Raw genomic sequence first — 18667 nt, forward strand, 5'->3', positions numbered from 1 at the left:
TTAATGTGAAAAAAGGCTATTATTTAGAAAATGAGCAACAAAAATCTAGAAATTTACCTAATTCATGTTTTGTTAGTATAAATGACCTCTTAAATTCGTCATTTGACCTCTAAAATAGATCCTAAAGCATTTGTTTTTGAGTCATTTTAATCTGATGAGACCTAAAATTTTTGTTAGGGAACATTTTCCATTTCTACTAGCTCTTTAATTAGCAGAGCCTCAGGAACATAAAAAACAATTGTCGTTTTTGGTTAAAATATTAAGAACAGACATCAAAACAGCATTTTAATCTTCAGAATTAGTGGTCTCGATGCAATGGAGCACGAAGAAGCAGCAGCTCAGAGGTCACATGACTTAGTAACTATCACTAACTTCCTGGTTACCTGCCTGCAACTTGAGTTGCTTCATGTCGGCCACCATTATGAGCGGCTACATCTGCTGCTTGAATAATTCAGCACGGTTGCAGATTACTGGTAAATTTTTAATCCCTGTAGATTGTCTAAATTAGTGCGGAGCGGTTTGATGTGAGGCAGCAACAGACACTTTGACAGAAGCAGGTATGTTTGGTTTGAGGCTTCATGAGCTGGAGATTTAAAAAAAAATCTAATATAGGTAATGAATGTTTTAGAAATGAAATTTTTATTTTCTTTAAAGTTCTTTGCGAATTATTTAAAACTTGACATTGCATTGATATGAATTAGTCACCTTTTTATGTTTGCAGCTCCACGTTTTACAAAAACAATTAGAATTTTGAGTATAATGTTGGTACTATGAAGGACTTTTCTTCTGCTTTGGGTTATTTGAGACACAAATAGGGATAGGAACTGTACATTAAAGGAGTTTGTGTTAGCTGTTGGTGAGAAATGGCTGGTTATTTGCTCCATACAGGATGTGGATCAAAAACAGAGCTGCAGTAGTAGACGTTAAGCGAACCTCTGTAGTCCTGTAGCGTACTACGGCACGTGTGATGCATTATTCACATCCAGTTCAAGATGAATGACTAGGTTTGCAACAGTTACGGTAGGTAATAGTATCAGGCTGAATGCTTTTGAGGTATGTTTTTATTCAAATGTGCAGAGTAAAAATGCACAGCTTCAGCTCTGCCTTCTCATGAAGGACATTGCAGGAGGATATCAGCTGTATCTTTCAGCTGCATATTTGAGTCCATCTAATATCCGCTGGCATGCGATTCATAAACCTGTCTCTGTGTGACGGGGGTTAAACATAATTTTTCACATCAGTTTTCAGATCGCAGTGAAAAAAAAAGACGAGAGTTCTCTCCCCTCAGGGTCACACAATCTGATGCATTAACACGTTTATGACAAGAGGATCAGTCAAGAGATGGAAACAAACACTCCTCTCCATCACGACAGCTTGGACTAAGAATTATTTTATGAAATGCAGCCACTTTCACTCTAAGAAAGAAAATGTTAATTTCACTTAACCGTTTGGTCAACTTGTTCCATTAAACCTAGTTGTGCAAATATAAAGATTTACTTTTAACACAACACATAGCAATGTATATTACTCCTTACTTTTAAAGTGCATCTAGTAAGACTGACATCCTGGTCAAATTTTGGCCCTCTGAGCAGCAGTTGCCAGTAACGGATCAGCACCAGAAGTTTCTAGATGACGAGTGAAGACGGGTCATGCACAGTAAATTGATAAGTAGTAAAATACATTTTAATATCAAGTTGTTGAAAAGTAGCTTGGGAAATATTTGAGCCAATATTTTTTTTTCTATTTCACCGGTAGCATTGTTAGCCTCTAGCCTTTTTTTAAACCCGATATTAGAATATAAAAAAGATGCTGTGGCTTCTTTGGGGTACAAGAAATACCTTCTGGGTCGCTTCTGTTTACAACTCCGCTGCTTTTTTGTCAGCCAGTGTTGAATTACAAATGTGGGCGCAGCAGTGTTTGCCAGCACAGACTTGGCAACCTCACAAGCTCAGATGTAATTGGCTCTGGAACCAGGAAGTATGGAGATGGGACAGATTGTAAACAAAGTTCCTCTTTAGCTTTATTAAAAGGAGAAAAACTGGCAACCCCCCAGCCAGCTGAGAAGGAAATTTGTTTCAATATAACCTTCCTTCTGACATGACTGAGACATTATTTTTAGATTATTTCACTTAAAATTCTTACTTATTGCTCCTTTAATTAACCAGGTTTCATGGAACCAGATAAAGTAACTTGGTTAAGTAAATTCAGTATTTCCTTTTTTACAGTGTTGAAGTTCATCTTATAGGCACACAAATGTCAATCTTTTTAAACTGAACATAAAAAAGTTTATTTTAATAATAATCATTTCATAAAACTGCTTGTGTGTTGGTGCAATTCCAGTTTGCTGCTTCAGCTCAGATAATCTCTAACCAATCCAATTGATCTTTAGGAGATTGCGGTTCTTAGCGTGCATGCCAGGTCTCTGCAGAGACGACTAATTCAGTGACTGTGAAACAGCGCTTGTGTCCTCCTGAGGAAGCTGCTGCTGTTGCTCTATTATGATCACCAGAGACTCTTTACTTGTAAATTTTCTCAGCCCTGATGAGTCAGAAGAAAATAACACTTGCCATGTAAGTACTGGTGTAGCTATAGTGACTCTGCTTTTGTTTAGATTTTTCTTGCCTCATCATTTTTGTTTGTGCAATCTTTAAATTGAATATTTCAACAGCTTTATTTTTTTTACTGTAAATCTCTGTCTTGTGGCTCAGTCATCCACTTCACGCTTTCTGTTTGCTACACAAAGACTTGCATCATTAAGGATGGAGTAACATTTCCTTAGTTTTGACACAAACAATAAAAGTCACTATCTGATCTGGGTTCATTCTCCAGAAGAACCCTTTACGGACTGTATCCCTACAAATCCAGCATGATTGGCCTGGAGAGCCTTGGCGATCCTTCGGAAAACTGGGACATAGTGGAAACCATCGGCAAAGGAACGTACGGGGAAGTCTACAAAGTGACCAACAAAAAGGACGGAAGTCAGGCAGCGGTGAAGGTGTTGGACCCGATCAACGTGAGTCACATGAACCTCAGTCTGGTGCAGAATTTAGGTTTCTGTGCAGACATGAAACTTTCAGCTTGATGGCATCAACACACCTGATCCAAACTACAGAATTATTTATACGTTTTTTTTTCATCAATTTAAGACCAGAAGAGCACAAAATAATTTATTTGGTCATGATTAATATGTTATACAAACCTTTAAATTAAAGCATTTTAAATGTTATTTGGTCTTGATGAACAAAAGCATCATCAGGTTAAACCTACCAGCAAAATCTTACATTTAGTTCTTTTAAAGACTGATGCTCAAAAGTCACATGAATATAAAGCAAATGGTAAAAATTCATGAGCGTGAAAAATGTTGGTTTTGCAGAACTGTTGTGTGAAAGTGCAGCTTCACAGAGATACATGCACAGCTGCAAGTCCTGGTCCTGTTTTACACCAATCGACTTCTTAAAAAGAGCTTATTGTTTAATTTTGCGAGGCTTCTGATCGTTGATGCATTGATTTTTCATGTTTAAGCGTCATCATTTAACAGCATGAGTAGTTTCTGTCCTGACGCTATTATATGACGTTAGAAAAAGCATTTTTTAGTCTTACCTTTTCTCTAAAAAAGATTTTATATTTTATGTTCTGTGATTATTTAAATCTCACATCTTTTTGTCCACTAATGCTAAATGAGCACAGACTAAAGCTGCTGTTTTTCTTTGTAACCCTTTGATTTGTCCCAGCACTCAAGTCACTCAAACAGAGTAGGTTCCTTTTCCTTTTTATTTCTTCTCTCCAACTCAATGCAGTTGCTCCCGTCCCTGCCTCTGTGATGTATATCGGCACCCCCTGTTTTATTTCTATCCTGTCACATTGAGTCTAGCACACTCTTACCAGGAAGTGTAGCTCCTGAGTTGGCTGTTTCCTCTCTGTGCATCCGCTCATTTGTCTGGGCGATGAGGATGCCGAAGAGTCTGCATTGGCAGCACACAGTAGCGCTGATTTGGTGTGAGACTTGTCTGTGATTGTGTCAGCAAAATAACCCCCTTCCAGACCATGTGATGCCCCCCGATGGCCAAGAAGATGAAGCTGCCTCCTGTCCCATCCCTCTCCCTGATTAGACTACTGACACTATCACTCAGACATCCAGGAGGAGAAATTCTGCCTCTGTGACTGTTGATCTTCTCTCCCTCTGAGATTTACTTTGATAGAAAAGTGCCTCCAGAAATAGTTCAGCTACACAAGCCCATCCTGCTCTTTGGTTTATAACCCAATCTTTAAGTTTCTAATTATAACTACAGCATATTCTTTTGTTTTCACAATCATTCAAATCAAAACATAGCTTGAAAGGTTTTTAAAGGTGTGGTTGCCTGAAAAAATATGTTTTAATGATTATTTCTGATTAAAATTGGTCACTGTGAGTTTTTCATGCAGCCTGAACATGAAAATAGTCTCCTACACCTATCTGCTGCATTAGCTTCTGATAAAAACATAAATGGTGAAACGCTAGGATTTGAAAATCCTCACACTGTGATGTCACACTGTGAATCAGCATTCATGGCCTCACCCATCTTGATTCATGCCTGCCCACAGGAAGGCTTTAAAAATTACTAACACTAGCATACAAAGTCCAAGATGGTACGACTCCCATCTACTCGAATCCTCTTGCAAAGGCTCACGTCTCGGCCCGGCCGCTCTGGTCATCACAGGATCGTCGGCTAGCAGTGCCTACACCACGCTCAGGACAATCCAGACTCTTCTCATGCATCGTTCCACAAATGTGGAATGGCACTACCAGAACAGGGGCTTCCTTTTCAATTTTCAAGAAACTCCTGAAGACCCTGCTCTTCAGAGAGCATCTTCTAAACTAGCACCCTCCCTGCACCCGTCCCCCCTCTCTACCGTCCACTCCTTGTTCCCTCCTCTCCACGATTGAGGTCAACTTGTTGTTATTGTTGTTGTTAGCCTCAAGGGCAACATGCCGATTATCACTTGTAAGTCGCTTTGGACAAAAGCATCTGCTAAATACATAAACATTTTAAAAAAAAGTGCAGCGGGTACAGAGCGGAGAGTGTGTCAGTGATGGTGACTTTGCAACATGGTTTAATGTGTTAGCCAATCAGAAGCGAGGTGTGTGCATATCATTAATAATAATGAGCAGTGCTGCTGTTTTCAGCCCACCTCTGCATCAGCAAACTTCTGCATCTCAGAACAGAAGCATCATAGCTTTTTTTTTTTTTACTCATAAGGCATCGATTTACACTGGAGAACACTGCAAATGTGTTGAATAAACGAGTAAACCACACCTTTAAAAGTATATTTCAGTCATTTTAAAATGTATAAATGTACAATTATTAAAAATAATTAATCTATGGCCCTCTGACTTCCTGTAGGGCCTCTGTTCTGAGAAATAGAGTTTACATGCTGCAGGACTGATGAGCTAACGGCTAGTTCAAGTAAACAAATTATTTTGGCAGTGAAAGTGCTACATGGTGCTAGTTATGCTCATGAATAATAATAATGTAATAAGTAATGTGAAATTTGACAACATTTAAAATGAAAATTTTGCATGAATCTATAAAAGTTTGGAGATTAGAGTCATTTTAAGACAGCAGAAACACCGTTTATTTTTACATGTGCTTGGGCTAATCGTTAGTGTTTACATCCTACAGGATTAAAAAAGCTATTCGTCTGAACAAAGGCTGTGGGTAAATTATGAGTTACTTATGACTTTTACACAAAATCGCACATCAGGATGGTTGAAATCCACCTTTTAATTCTACAATGTGCTCATGGTAAGACAGTTTTAACTTCTCTTGTCTGCTCGTGCTCTCTAAAGGATGTGGACGAGGAGATCGAGGCAGAATATAACATTCTGAAGTCTCTGTCCAACCACCCTAATGTGGTGAAGTTTTACGGCATGTTTTACAAATCCGACAACTCATCTGGTGGTCAGCTGTGGCTAGTCCTCGAGGTGAGCTCTTCAAATGTGTCTTATTGGCTTTATTTCAAATATTTGATCATTTCACTAACCATCCAACCATCTTGTGGGTCATTTTGACATATAAAGTGTTTACCTGTACCTGACTGACATGTGAGACGTCACATGATTCAAAGGAAACCCAAAACAAATTATAAAATGATGGGGTCAGGTGACTTGGGACCTGTGAACATCAAAGCCAGCCCGCCCCATGACTCGTGCTTTTGAGTCACCAGTGTTCCCCTGTCTCCCTCCCAGCTGTGCAACGGCGGCTCTGTCACAGAACTCATCAAAAGCCTGATCATGCACGGCCAGCGTCTGCAGGAGCCCGTCATCTCATACATCTTGTGCAGCGCCCTCTTGGTGAGACGGCCCTCTGCAATCAAATGAGCTAAAGCGGACATCAGATGCAAACATGCATCTGAAATGATTGATTTTTAATGAGTCATATTCCAGTTTACACAAATGACTGAATGAGTTACACCTTGTTTTTATCATCTGAAAGGGTCTGCAACATTTGCACAACAACCGGATTATCCATCGTGACGTCAAAGGCAACAACATCCTCCTGACGGCGGAAGGGGGAGTGAAACTGGTTGACTTTGGTAATAACCTTTCAAGGAGAAAATTTAACCAAATCTCTGTTAGGCAAATCATCTTGGGGGGGGGGGGGGGGGGGGGGGGAGTTTTAGCTGCAACATTGATTGTGACAACAAACGCAGAGTGAATCATTTGATCCACTATAACATATTTTTATTTCATAGACCGTAGCCTTTACCCAAGGCTATTATTGCTCATTTAAAATGCATCATTTGATGCTTTGCATATTAAAAGAAAGCTGTGGCAAATGACTTTGAATCCCCCCCCAGGCGTGTTTATGTCCCTTGTGTCACACAGATGAAGTGGACTCATGCTGATAAAAATCTGTCCTGCATAATTTGAAATGATTATAGCCCATTTCTGTTGCGGCTTGGCAGGCTGCCACAATAAATCCTGTTCTAAGATTTATTGATTAATTCACACATTTAGGGCGAGAGCTAAATATCCATTTAACTTGGATTTATTTTACATTTCTGCAGGTGTTTCAGCTCAACTAACAAGCGCGCGGCTGCGGAGGAACACATCCGTGGGGACGCCGTTTTGGATGGCTCCCGAGGTCAGAGTTTGACACATGTGCGCAGCACTAAAGCGTGCGACATATTTTAGTGCCTAATGGTTTCATTTAAAACAGCGAGGTCTTTGTGTGTTGCACAGAGCATGCCTCTCTCCACCGTGGTATTCTGTATTCCCCTCCTATTCTCCTCCACGGCTGCAGCTCTCGAGGTTGCTTCAAGGTTAATAGCTGGGAGTCTGAGGCCCCCTCGGCTTACTCTTTGGCAGAAATGAGACACAGTGACTGCGCCAGTCAGGAGGGACCTCAGGGGCAATTAGAATAAACTCGGCTGTAAAATGTAATGTCACTTATAATTATTGATTGTGGAAAAGAGGAGCTCACTCCACTCCAGCAGCTACTGAACTGACGTCCTTTAGAGCAAAAACGATGAACTCTTGGAGGTTTTAGCTGTAAGTGAGTGAGACAGAGATATAGAAAATAAAGAACTATGAACATATTTCTGGTAATAATCACGCAGATTTTCTCTGTGCAATTTATGTTTAAATTTGGACGCAGTGCTTAGAGAAAAATCAAAAAATGTCTAGACCAATCTGAGTTTAGTCCGTTTTGAGGATTTTTTCACTTTATTTTTAATCTAAGCTTTCCTAAGACATAATCCATCTTGACAGCTTATCCTCAAAAAACAGAACACAATCTGATGCAGAAATTCAATGTACCCTCACTCTAACATCCACATTTTCCTCTCCACTGTCTCCACATGCTTGCTTAGCATGAGGACTGCTGCAAAGACACTGATGCCAGTCAGTGACTTGGTGCAATCTGCTGGGTTTCTTATATAGAAAACATTTTACTGATTGGCTTAACGAACTAAACTGTATTGCAATGTTTACTTTGTGAAGTGCCATGAGTAGACTCTTGCCGTGAGTTGAATCGAACATTTGTCCCACTGGGTCATTCTTTATCAGAAACTAAGTGAAGTTAAACGGACATAATGACTTTATTTTCTTAAGTTTTAATAGTGCTGTGGTAAATACAAAACATATTTATTCTTTCCCTGGCACCAAATCTTTCTTACATTAAGCAATTTTAGGAGTTTTATTCTAGAAAATTTCAGTACCTTCCAGAATGGGCCATTTCAAGGCTTTCAAGGTAACTTTAAGAAAACAAGCTGGAGTTGGCAATGCCCACTCACCCCCTGCTCAAGCTTCTATGAGCTGAGAAGCTCTGATATCAGTGAGGAGTTCGGAGTAGAGCTACTGTTCCTCCAGCCTGGAGAGGGAATTTGATCTCTGACCCAATTTCCTTGTTTGTGATGTCACAAATGGGGACTTTTTGAAATACCTTGTTTTTATCACACAATTCCTAACATCAAACATGGACAGAAAATTAATCGTTTTTTTTTTCATGTTTGGAGTGTTTCTAGAGGCAATAAATACCTTCGTGGCAGCACGAAAGGATGCAAAAGGTGAATTTTGCAGAATGTGTTTGCTTTAAAATGCAGTTTTGCATTTCAGACTGGACTGGAAGCCAAATAGCAACCAAAATGTTTATTAAAGAATGAAGTTCAGGTGAAATGCTTTCCCTGTGCATGTCATCTTAAAAATGGGTAAAACAAATAAAACTGAATGCACTTGGCTTTAAAAAAAGTCTGCAAAAGTGAACAGCTTGCATCTGCACATCAAATAAAATGCCTCACTTGAGCCAATTAATGACAAATGTTGTGTATAAACATCTGAGAAATAAAATGTACTGGTTTGAATAAAGGGATGAACTGCATTTTCCTGCAGACACTCACCCCCTAACATCAGCCTTGACACTTATTTTAAAATCTTGTCTAAAACATCTCAGGCCACTAAATGCATTATGACGGTGGTCCCTACCCTAACAGATGGTTGTTGTTGTGTTACAGGTCATAGCGTGTGAACAGCAGTACGACTCCTCGTACGACGCCCGCTGTGACGTGTGGTCTCTCGGCATCACAGCCATCGAGCTTGCAGAGGGAGACCCCCCACTGGCTGAGATGCATCCAGTCAAAGCCCTCTTCAAGATCCCACGGTGAGTCCAGAAGAGGGAGCTCCTGCCACACGACTGGAGGCAGGCCACACAAAGATGCTCAGACAATGAGACACAAGAGGTGATAATCAGAGAAATGATAATAGCTCTGCTGACAGCTAGCTCTATTTATTTTTGTATTAATATATTTGGAAATGATTGGTTTTTAGCGTCTTTGTCTGAAAATAGAATAATATCATAACATTTAAAAGGCAAGAAACATTTGTTTTTAAAGTAAAAATAAAGAGATCCAATTCCGTTAAAATATTCACGTGTCTGATTATCCTTAAGGCAGCTTAGGCTGCGCACGTTTGACCTTCTGCTATCAGCACAATCGTGCAATTATCTCTCAGTTAGCAAGAGATATGCCCCTCTGATTGCAATTTGCATTAGTGATTAGCTCCATTCACATTGAGATGAGGCTGTCACCTCCCTCCCCCATCACAATATTATCTCCTCCACGCCAGGACGCTGGAGCAGGAATTATGTGCGCCTGTGCAACGGTGTTACATCAGCACCAAAATTTAGCCAAATGTGGATTGATTACAAGAGAAGGGTTGGCTGATGGTGGTATGAGTTCAGTTCTCACAGGGAACGTTGTTCTTGATAACAGTTTTTAATGTATTTTTTTGTGTTTATGCTTTTTTAAAATAATTACACAAAATTCTTTTTCACTTTTGACACTTTTGAAAATAAACAAAAAAGAAGTGCTGAGAAAGCTGGATCTTCACCTGACACTCCTTTGAATTGTGGCCTTAAAGGTTTAGTGGTTGTTAAATAAATCTACGTGTAGCGCCATGAAATGATTCTTTTACTATGACATTTATCTCAAATGCATTCCACCTCCGACACGGCTGTGCAGCAGATGAATTCAGGAGGAAATGCTTGCATGGCTCCTGAATGGATTACTTTCTAAATAAGGAAACGTGTTTCACCTTTAGGTCTTTGGAGGTGCCGTTGATTCATGATGACATTGGAGGGATTTATCCTCGTGAGTTTCATAATTCTGAGTTTCTTACTTTAATATGTCACACACTGTTGGGAAAACAGTTTTTCCCCTTAGGTTGTGCATGTTTTATGAAGCTGATATGTGCACTAAAACATGCAATAAGCATTTTTATCATTCTGATCTTTTACTGCGACACACAGTAATGTCTCCAGGCTAAAGGTTTCCCTGTTTTACCTCTCTGAAGTGCTGGTGGTGGTAAAACAGTGTCATACTCTTCCAGCCTCTGGGGGCCAACATGACATCGTTTTATTGGGAAAATCCTCACGGGTGCGGATTATTCTTCATGTGAATTTAAAACCACATTTACCTTGTTGTTGTTGGCAGCTTGGGGGTGTCTAACGAGCATACCAAAAAGTCTGTGCCATCTCCAACGTTTTCCCATATAAATGAGTAAGATTGTAATGTCCACAGAGATAGTTTGTTCTGAGAAAAGCTGGTTTAACATGTCACAAGCTTAGACACCCCACCTTAAATTAGCATGTTCCAACCCATTTCAGCATCTGCATGCATACAAATGTTGGTGGGGGTAATGCTAACTGTGGAATGTTATCCTACTGCTAATGCTTGCCTGAGCTGCTGCTAACACTAACCAGAGTTACTGCTAATGCTAGTCAGAGCTATTGCTAATGCTAGCCCAAGCTCGTGTTACTGCTAGCAAGAGATACTGCTAATGCTAGTCAGAGCTATTGCTAATGCTAGCCCAAGCTCGTGTTACCGCTAGCCAGAGATACTGCTAATGCTAGCCTAAGCTCCTGTTACTGCTATTCAGAATTACTACTAATGCTAGCCCAAGCTTCTGCTATCATTCTTACTGATCAAAAGGAAAACAGCAAGGAATAATGTTGGAGCATTCATGTTCCAGGATGTAGTGGGAATATCTACGTAAATTCATCTTTGAATCAATGCCAGACGGATCCACAGCATATGGTCCTTGTCCTTTTCGCTATTGTTTGCACCCCATCCCTCACCTCCCACCTTTCTGTAAACATCAGGTGCACACTCACTTCCTCCATCTGCAACTCCGCCCCCTGCTACAACCCGCTGTACACTCACTTCAATCCTCTTTTGTACACAACCCCACCTTTTCCACAGGTCCAACAGACATCAGCTGGGCACTAACTTCGTTCCTGAGTTACCCCTCCCCCACTTTTTATTCTCATGTTGTGTTCGGCCATTTACCGGGCTTCTTGGCTATTTTGAGCCGCAACAAAAGCTTTATAGGAGCTTGTTCTAAAACCTCTTTAAAAAGCTTTGATACCTGTCAGAGGGGATGCTGATCAGCTTGATGCATTAAAGCAATACTTTGGCATACTTTCAGTACCCCCTAGTGTCTGTTAATCAAACCAAAAGTTAGCATTTGTCTTTTTAACACATTAATTTAAGAAGAAGAAGAAAACATAATTTCTATAGCGCCTCTCAAGATAAAAATCACGAGGCGCTTAACTTAACTGCTGAAATGTCTCCTCAGCCTTCATTAGTTTCTAGAGGAGTGATTCATCACTAAATTAATTAAATCAGCTGTGTTCACGATCTGAAATATGCAGGAAATGTATTGAAAGCAGACTCCAGTGCCAGGTATGTCAGCTCCACATTACCAATGGGCCATTCCCATCTGTATCGGGTCGGCCCGGGCCGGGTAGCGTAGGTTGTTTACATATCTGGGTGGCCTGGTATTTTTCCGGGCCAACCAAGGCTCATTCTCAGCCCTCTTCTCGAGGGGGTCTGCTTCAGGCCGACCGGGGCCAACACACGCACTGCTGACAGCAAATTCACACCTTCCATTAGAGCAAGCCTCTGATTGGTGGGTAGAATCAGCCCACATGGGCTTAAGACAAGGATGTGTGGAATCAACCGGGCCAGGCTGGGGCCGACTGGGGCTACCCGGCCCGGGCCGACCCGGTACAGATGGGAATGGCCCATAAGTCCAACAGGGACTGGACCGGCACTCTGAAGTTGCAAGTGTGACATTCTGGCCACAGAAGGCAGTGGGGTCTGAGTGACTTTTCATTAATCCTGTAAAGAGTCATTTTTAGCACATTCTGGCTCAAGGAAATGATTTTAAAAATATGAAAAAGTTTCATAGCATGCCTTTAAGGTCACCCCGTTTCATCTGTTTGTGTTCCAGAAATATCTGCTTGATGAGTTGTGACACAGTTTCAGTTCATGCACATGTTGAATACTCAGATGGATTTTAAAGTAATCTGATTTCTTTTAAAACATGTATCACCTCATCTTTGTTATAATTAAAGGTCATTGAGTGCGTTACTGTATGCATGACAGGTAGGTTTGTGTGATGTTCACGGTGACCATGAGTGAAGGTGATGGAACATGTCGCCAGTTGTAAAATCACCAATTGCAAAATTAATTACACATTCGAGACAAGGATGTTCTCCGATATTTAATGTGCAGAAAGGTTAATTACCGGAGCTGGCAGGAAGTCTGACAGTGTCTGTGTAAAGTCGAACAAAAGTGTATGGAAAATGTGTTGTAAAGGTTAAAAACTGTTGGCAATGACAGCCAAGGTTGTGATTGTTTATCCAGATATATTTGGACGTTGAATCCTGGTTTTGTCCATTTGAACAAGCTGAAGGAAGATGGATTAAAGGAAATCACAAAACTTAGCAAGAGAATTCAGAGAAGTCCAGTGCCAAGAAACTTGGAAACAACACATAAAAAGTAGTCCAGAATGTGCAGCAAAAATTAAATGAGCACCCTCTAGTGGCTGGCTGCAGTAAATAGCATAAGCCCCGCCCCTTCAATGCAAGTAAGGGTTAAATGACCAAACTTGAATTATTTTATGCTATTTTAAAGTGTTAATGTGTAAAAGTTATAAATAATGTGTATCTCACCTGCTGATAGTAGACAGCCACCTAAACGACATTTGTTCAAATAGTTGTAAATCTTTTACAATGCGGTCACTTTGACACTGCAAGTATTTCTGTGAAAGTGTTTCTGCCTGATCTGATGCTCTGATGCACCAGAAGTGCTACAGTACATTTGGCTCTTGGCTGGCGTCAATAGCCAAAGATTTTCATGTAATGATACAAAACTAAATGCATCCTTGTAGAGTTCATCTGTAGGAAAGATTGTGCAGGTAAAAGTTAGAAGCACCTCTAATTTGGAACAGTTCATCTGGAGCCACAAATGTCAGCCTGATAATAATGATGGTGGAAAGTCAGGAGGTCACCAGTCTGAAGAAGATGCATCATCTGGATATTTCTGCAGCAAAGGTCACGAGTCATGACAAGCCAAGTCTTTTGCATATAAGAAGACTAAAGATGGAGATTTAAATTCTAAATAAGTTTCCTTCCGACTGTTCACCTACTAAAAAATACCAGAAATTATTTTGTTATGAAATCCATGCCCTGTTAGAGTTACTCCTTTAATAGCTCCACCTCTGATGCAGTTATTTCCCCTCGGCTCTCTGAGGTGTTCCAGACGACTGCCTGGGTGACGCACCTGCCTGTGACATGATAAATGCAGGAGAAGCTCTCAGCTGTTCATGCATGTTTGCTCAAAGAAGTGCTGAAGCCGGGGTGATGGATGAAGTGAAATTTTAAGGTCCTTCGCTGAAGAGGACTTTATTTTGCACTCGTGCACTCACTTCATCTCAAGTTATAATAAAGAAATCTGATTTTTTTTTAAAGAAGCAGCAAATTTACATTTTTTTTCTGTTCATCAAACCTGATGAATTACATGCCTTCCTTTTGGAAAAGCTGGTTTATTCTTATCACCATTATGGATTTTATGCTTGATTTATGACCTCAAGACTAATTTCATGGGCCAAGGCCTTTTGTAGCCTCATAATATCTAGTCAGGTCATTTGAATCAGTCTTTTCTGATGTCTAGGATCTCTCTGAAAAAGAGCACTATAAATCTTTTTTTAAAGTTCTTATTACAGTTTGGGGGATTTTTTTCCCTTTTAACTTCAGTGTTTTGCAGCTTTTTTGCTTTCAGAATAGTTCAAGCAAAAAGCAGCATAAGAAGGCAGAATATACTGAAATCTTTCAATCCTGTTTTTAAAACAACATAAAATCCTTTAAAAATAACCACATAGTTTTTGCATCATTTAAACCAGAATTTAACCTTTTAAATAAGTGGATCTAATTGTAGCCTTAACTGCTCATTAACCTTCTTCATTGTCTTTAGGGACGATAAATGCTTTGTGAATTTTAAAAAGGGAAGTGAGGAATTTATAAATTATGCACATCATTAATCCCATTCAAGCAGTCTGATTTTTGTCTTATTTCTGTGGTTTAGTTCTAGCTGTCAGAAGCTGTTGACACCTCTCCGTTTTTTATTTTTATTCTTGCCTCGATCCACAGCGAGGAACAGCCGACAGAACAGCGCTGCCTGGGCCTAAATTTGAATAAGCCATTTGTGTTTACAATATGAGCCAGCACTCACGTAAATACTAAAAAAAAGGAGTGAATTTGCAGAGCACAATGAGTGCGCTTGACAGTGTTATCAGCAGAGCGCTGCTATATTGACTTTGTGATGTATAAGCTGTATGGTAGCAGATCAAGGCGAGAACATGTCTTCAGGCTCACATTAGAGGTTACACTGAGACAGTCAGTTCCTGGCTTTGATCTGCACTTTGGAAAGGATTGGCTGTCTGGGTTCTTATGAAAGACTCGGCTAACTTAAAGCTGTGGAAAATGACAGATTTTGCACTCTAACATCCTCCTCTTGCATTAAAAGCAATGTTAAATACGTGCCGTTGAAAATCCCTCAATGTTCTAAATGCAGTTTTCCTCCTATGGATTTGAGTTTCTTTAAAGCGTTGTGAGCTAATTAACACAGCAACTAAAGATTTTATCGGACTTTTCTGCGTTTACCCGGCAGCGAGGAAAGATTCAGCCTCCAGCTGTCACACATGACTGTACCCAGACACGGTCCAGCCTTGGATCCTCACACGGCCCTGCCTCTTGTCATCCTGCACACTTGAAACGCGTTAGCCTCATTACAGATGGCCTCCCTAAATGCTGCTGACAGAGGTATAACTATCTCCCATAACTTTTGGCTCGCGATGGCAGATGCTCGCTGCCAGATCCTAAAAGGAGCCGTTATCGTTTGTCACCTTTTTTCTGTTACTGCCACAAACCTGGATGCAGACCAGCCTGTCCTCATAGCTGCACTTTTCCTGCCTGCCTGCTTGCCATCATTTGTCAAATCCCTCTGGAGACATGCTCAGAGTCTCATGCAATTTAAAGTATTTTATCAAAGTCTGTGTTTTCATGTGTTTGTTGTGGTTTTGTTGCAGAAATCCTCCACCCACGCTACAAAAGCCAGAGCAGTGGAGTAGAAGTTTCAACCACTTCATCAGTCAGTAAGTTTCCTTTAACGTTCCGATCATTTTAGAACAATAAAATAACGAGGTCATCTATTCAAACAGATAACTATTTTTCTAAGTAAAGATGTGTATTTGTTTACTTCAGGTGATAACAGTGGCTTTAATCTATTTCTGCAAATGAACTCTTCAAATATTAAGAGAGGGAGATGCCCCAAAAGGCAAACTTAATCAAAATAATCAAAATATCACAGCTACTTATAAATGTAATATTAAAATAGTTTCATGTTCTGTAATTGATCTATATAAAACAAAAAAAAGCATTAATTTGCTGTGCAAACAAAATGCACTGGAGTTAAAATTGTTACTTCAACTATGCTAAAAGGGTACATTCAAAGAAATGTGTTAAATTAAAGGATTTTCACATTAAAAATCCATGCAATGAAAAAGTTAGCCCATGACAAACTCTAACGGAAATGTTGTAAAAACTTGAAATGTCTTTTTTTTTCTGCATCTGCATTTAAAATAATACAAATGCTGTTTTGTTATAATTTTTACAACTTAGACTTTGTAAAAATGTATTTTTAAAATTTAAACTTTTTACATTTTTGCTTAAATGTTTAATTATCAGAGAAAAATAGGAAAAAGCCTATAGAAAATACAAAAGTATATTGTGTACAAGTACAAAATGTCCCGTTGTTATATAGGGCTTTCTTAGGGTTCTACAACCCCCCAAGGCACTTCACAACACAATCAATCATCCACACATTCATACACACACATTCATACACTGGTGATGATGAGCTACGATGTAGCCACAGCTGCCCTGGTGCACACTGATGGAAGGAAGACTGCCAAACACGCACCACCGGTCTCTCCGCATAGTAGTACAGACAAGTATAGAACATTACTGTTTTAATCAGTTTACTACAACTCTCTAACATCAATCAGGTCTGCATGGTACTAATACAAATTATATCCATATTCAATAAGAATTTTTTTATGTCTCTTTTATATTTTTCAGAAGTAGTAAGAAGTCCTGAACATTAAAGGGTTGAATGATGTTTTCATTAGCATTAATTTAAAGCTTTTCTTATTTGTTTAAACCCTGAGGCGTGATGCCATTTATGTGGGTTGTGAGTACTTTGCAGCTTTGCACATGGAAGCGTTGCAGGAACCTGAAACCAGATTGTTTTTCCCTCCCTCTTGTTCTGTTCGTTGACTTTCATCTGTGTAAATCTGCCACAGAGAAACAAACAAATTCGCCCGAGTTATCCGTTCTATCTAAAGAAGAACAGATAACTTATCATTTGCTCTGCTGTGCAGGGGAGGCCTGTAGTGGTCACTGGGAATATACAGCCCTAATATCTGCAGCAGAGAGGTGCGTTTGCTGGACTTGTAATGAAAATAATAAAATTTTATTTGGTCGGGGGAATTATTTGTGCTTTGGCTAATGTTTATGTTTGCATTAGTGAAGGAGTCCTCAAAAAACCAAACTAGTTCATTTCAGCCGCTGATTACGGTCAGTGTTACAAATAGCTGTATTTATCTGATGATTTTTTTAAAGCACACTTGCAGTGATTCTTCTTAGATACGTTGTGGATTGCAGCTTTGTAATTTGGGTTGATGGATCATGTGATATGATATCAACATTAATCTCAAACAAAATGCACGCAGCGTGGAGAGGCTGGACAATGTTATCAAACGTTGCAAGAGGTTTGTGAATCCTTTTCAACCGCGTAAAGCCTGTGTGTGTGTGTGCGCTTGTGTATGTGCGTGTGTGCGCGTGTGTGTGTGTGTGTGTTTGGGATCATAAATCCTTCACCAGCGTCTGCACTTGTGCAGCGAAAAAGCTGACTTCAGTTGACAAAGTGGTCTGCCGTTCAGCATCTCTGCAGCACAGCCCCGCTAATAGCAGCAACCTCTGCTTAATGTCCTGACGCTAATGAATTCTTGGAATTAACTTTCAGAGCCGAGCAAAACTGATAAAAGCAACAGAATTTCCAGCTGTGATTAGGTGATGGAAGCTAATACGGTGCTTTCCTGCTATCTTTGCTCTGCCTGTTGGGGTTTTGTTGCTCTCACACACTCATTTAGATGCTGTAAATCTTTAGCCGAACAAGTAAACTGAAAGATGCATCCCTGGATTTGGTCATTTAGACATTGTTTTTCCTGGCAGCGTATAAATAATAAGCTTTATGTGTTCTTTATTTTTTGTGGAGTCTTCAGTTATTTACAGATATCTGAAAGTAACACATCCTGCAGGCAAACACTGCACATCACAGATAGGACTAACTGCTGTGCTTTAGTGCTGCCTGTTTGGACTCAGGCCACAGTGATAGTGACCACATAAATGTTCAGGCTGCTGCAACATTTTGGTGATTCCTCTTAGTTAAAGATTTATGTTCATTTTTAAGACATTTCTTCTTTTTCCTGCTGATTCGCAAAGAAATTTTCTGTTTTTAAGATGCTTGATAAAAGATTTCGAAGCACGACCATCCGTGACCCACCTACTGGAGCACCCCTTCGTCAAACAGGCCCATGGCAGAGACGTGGCCCTCCAGCGGCAGCTAGCAGCTCTGATTAAGGAGCAGCAAGAAGTCGGCTGCAAAACCAAAACCAGGTGAGTCTCTTTAACCCTCTCTGGCTCTAAATAAGAGACAACTAAGTCTTTCAGGGGCACTTCTGAGTAACAAAACGCTCATGAAATACGTATGTGGAGTAACCAGGTAGGTAGGTAGGTTTTAACGTTGCAAATCTGCAACGCCTGCCTCCAGAGGATTAAGTGCATCAGAACAAATGAATGAAAGGTGCTGAGATCTCTATTTGAGCAAGTGCTGGTTTTGTTTCTGTCCAGTAGGGGGCAACATCTCATCTCCTTAAACGTGAAGACCAGACAGACAAAATTACAGATGGTGATTAAAGAGAAGCAATGGGAGTGTGACTAATTCAGAAGGAGTGATAGTGCTGACTAACCTTAGATTAATAAATCCCATTCAGGCTTGCGTATGCTCTGCTATCTCTCTTCATTCTTCTCTTAATTAAACCTGTGATTCATTGAAAAAAATAATAAAGAAATCCACAGGTTTACTCCTAAAAACTGGTGTCGTTTCATCAAATATCTTCACAGATTATTTTTGGTAAGAGTGCACAAGCTAAAAACCTGTATAAAGAGAGATTCCCAGAGGTTAAACCTGCCTTATGAATGCTTCTCCCATGGCAGTAAGTGACAGA

General features: G+C 40.0%; 1 protein-coding gene across 5 annotated transcripts in view; it reads left to right on the forward strand.

Moving 5' to 3' along the window:
• Positions 1–418: 418 nt before the first annotated feature.
• Positions 419–18667, forward strand: part of myo3b (myosin IIIB) — an 81528-nt gene continuing 63279 nt past the window's right edge. For 4 of the 5 annotated variants that reach the window (XM_015966511.3, XM_070543971.1, XM_070543970.1 and 1 more), the window contains exons 1-9: positions 2428–2570; positions 2830–3013; positions 5828–5962; positions 6227–6331; positions 6474–6573; positions 7048–7124; positions 8992–9137; positions 15407–15472; positions 17901–18056. In XM_015966511.3, coding sequence (XP_015821997.1) covers positions 2542–2570; positions 2830–3013; positions 5828–5962; positions 6227–6331; positions 6474–6573; positions 7048–7124; positions 8992–9137; positions 15407–15472; positions 17901–18056 — 998 coding nt within the window. In that variant the 5' untranslated portion in view covers positions 2428–2541. Of the gene's footprint in view, positions 558–2427; positions 2571–2829; positions 3014–5827; positions 5963–6226; positions 6332–6473; positions 6574–7047; positions 7125–8991; positions 9138–15406; positions 15473–17900; positions 18057–18667 lie in introns of those variants that run through there. The other variant, XM_054746944.2, reaches the window with a different exon arrangement.

This window comes from Nothobranchius furzeri, chromosome 14, assembly GCF_043380555.1.
Source record: "Nothobranchius furzeri strain GRZ-AD chromosome 14, NfurGRZ-RIMD1, whole genome shotgun sequence".
Classification (NCBI taxonomy): domain Eukaryota; kingdom Metazoa; phylum Chordata; class Actinopteri; order Cyprinodontiformes; family Nothobranchiidae; genus Nothobranchius; species Nothobranchius furzeri.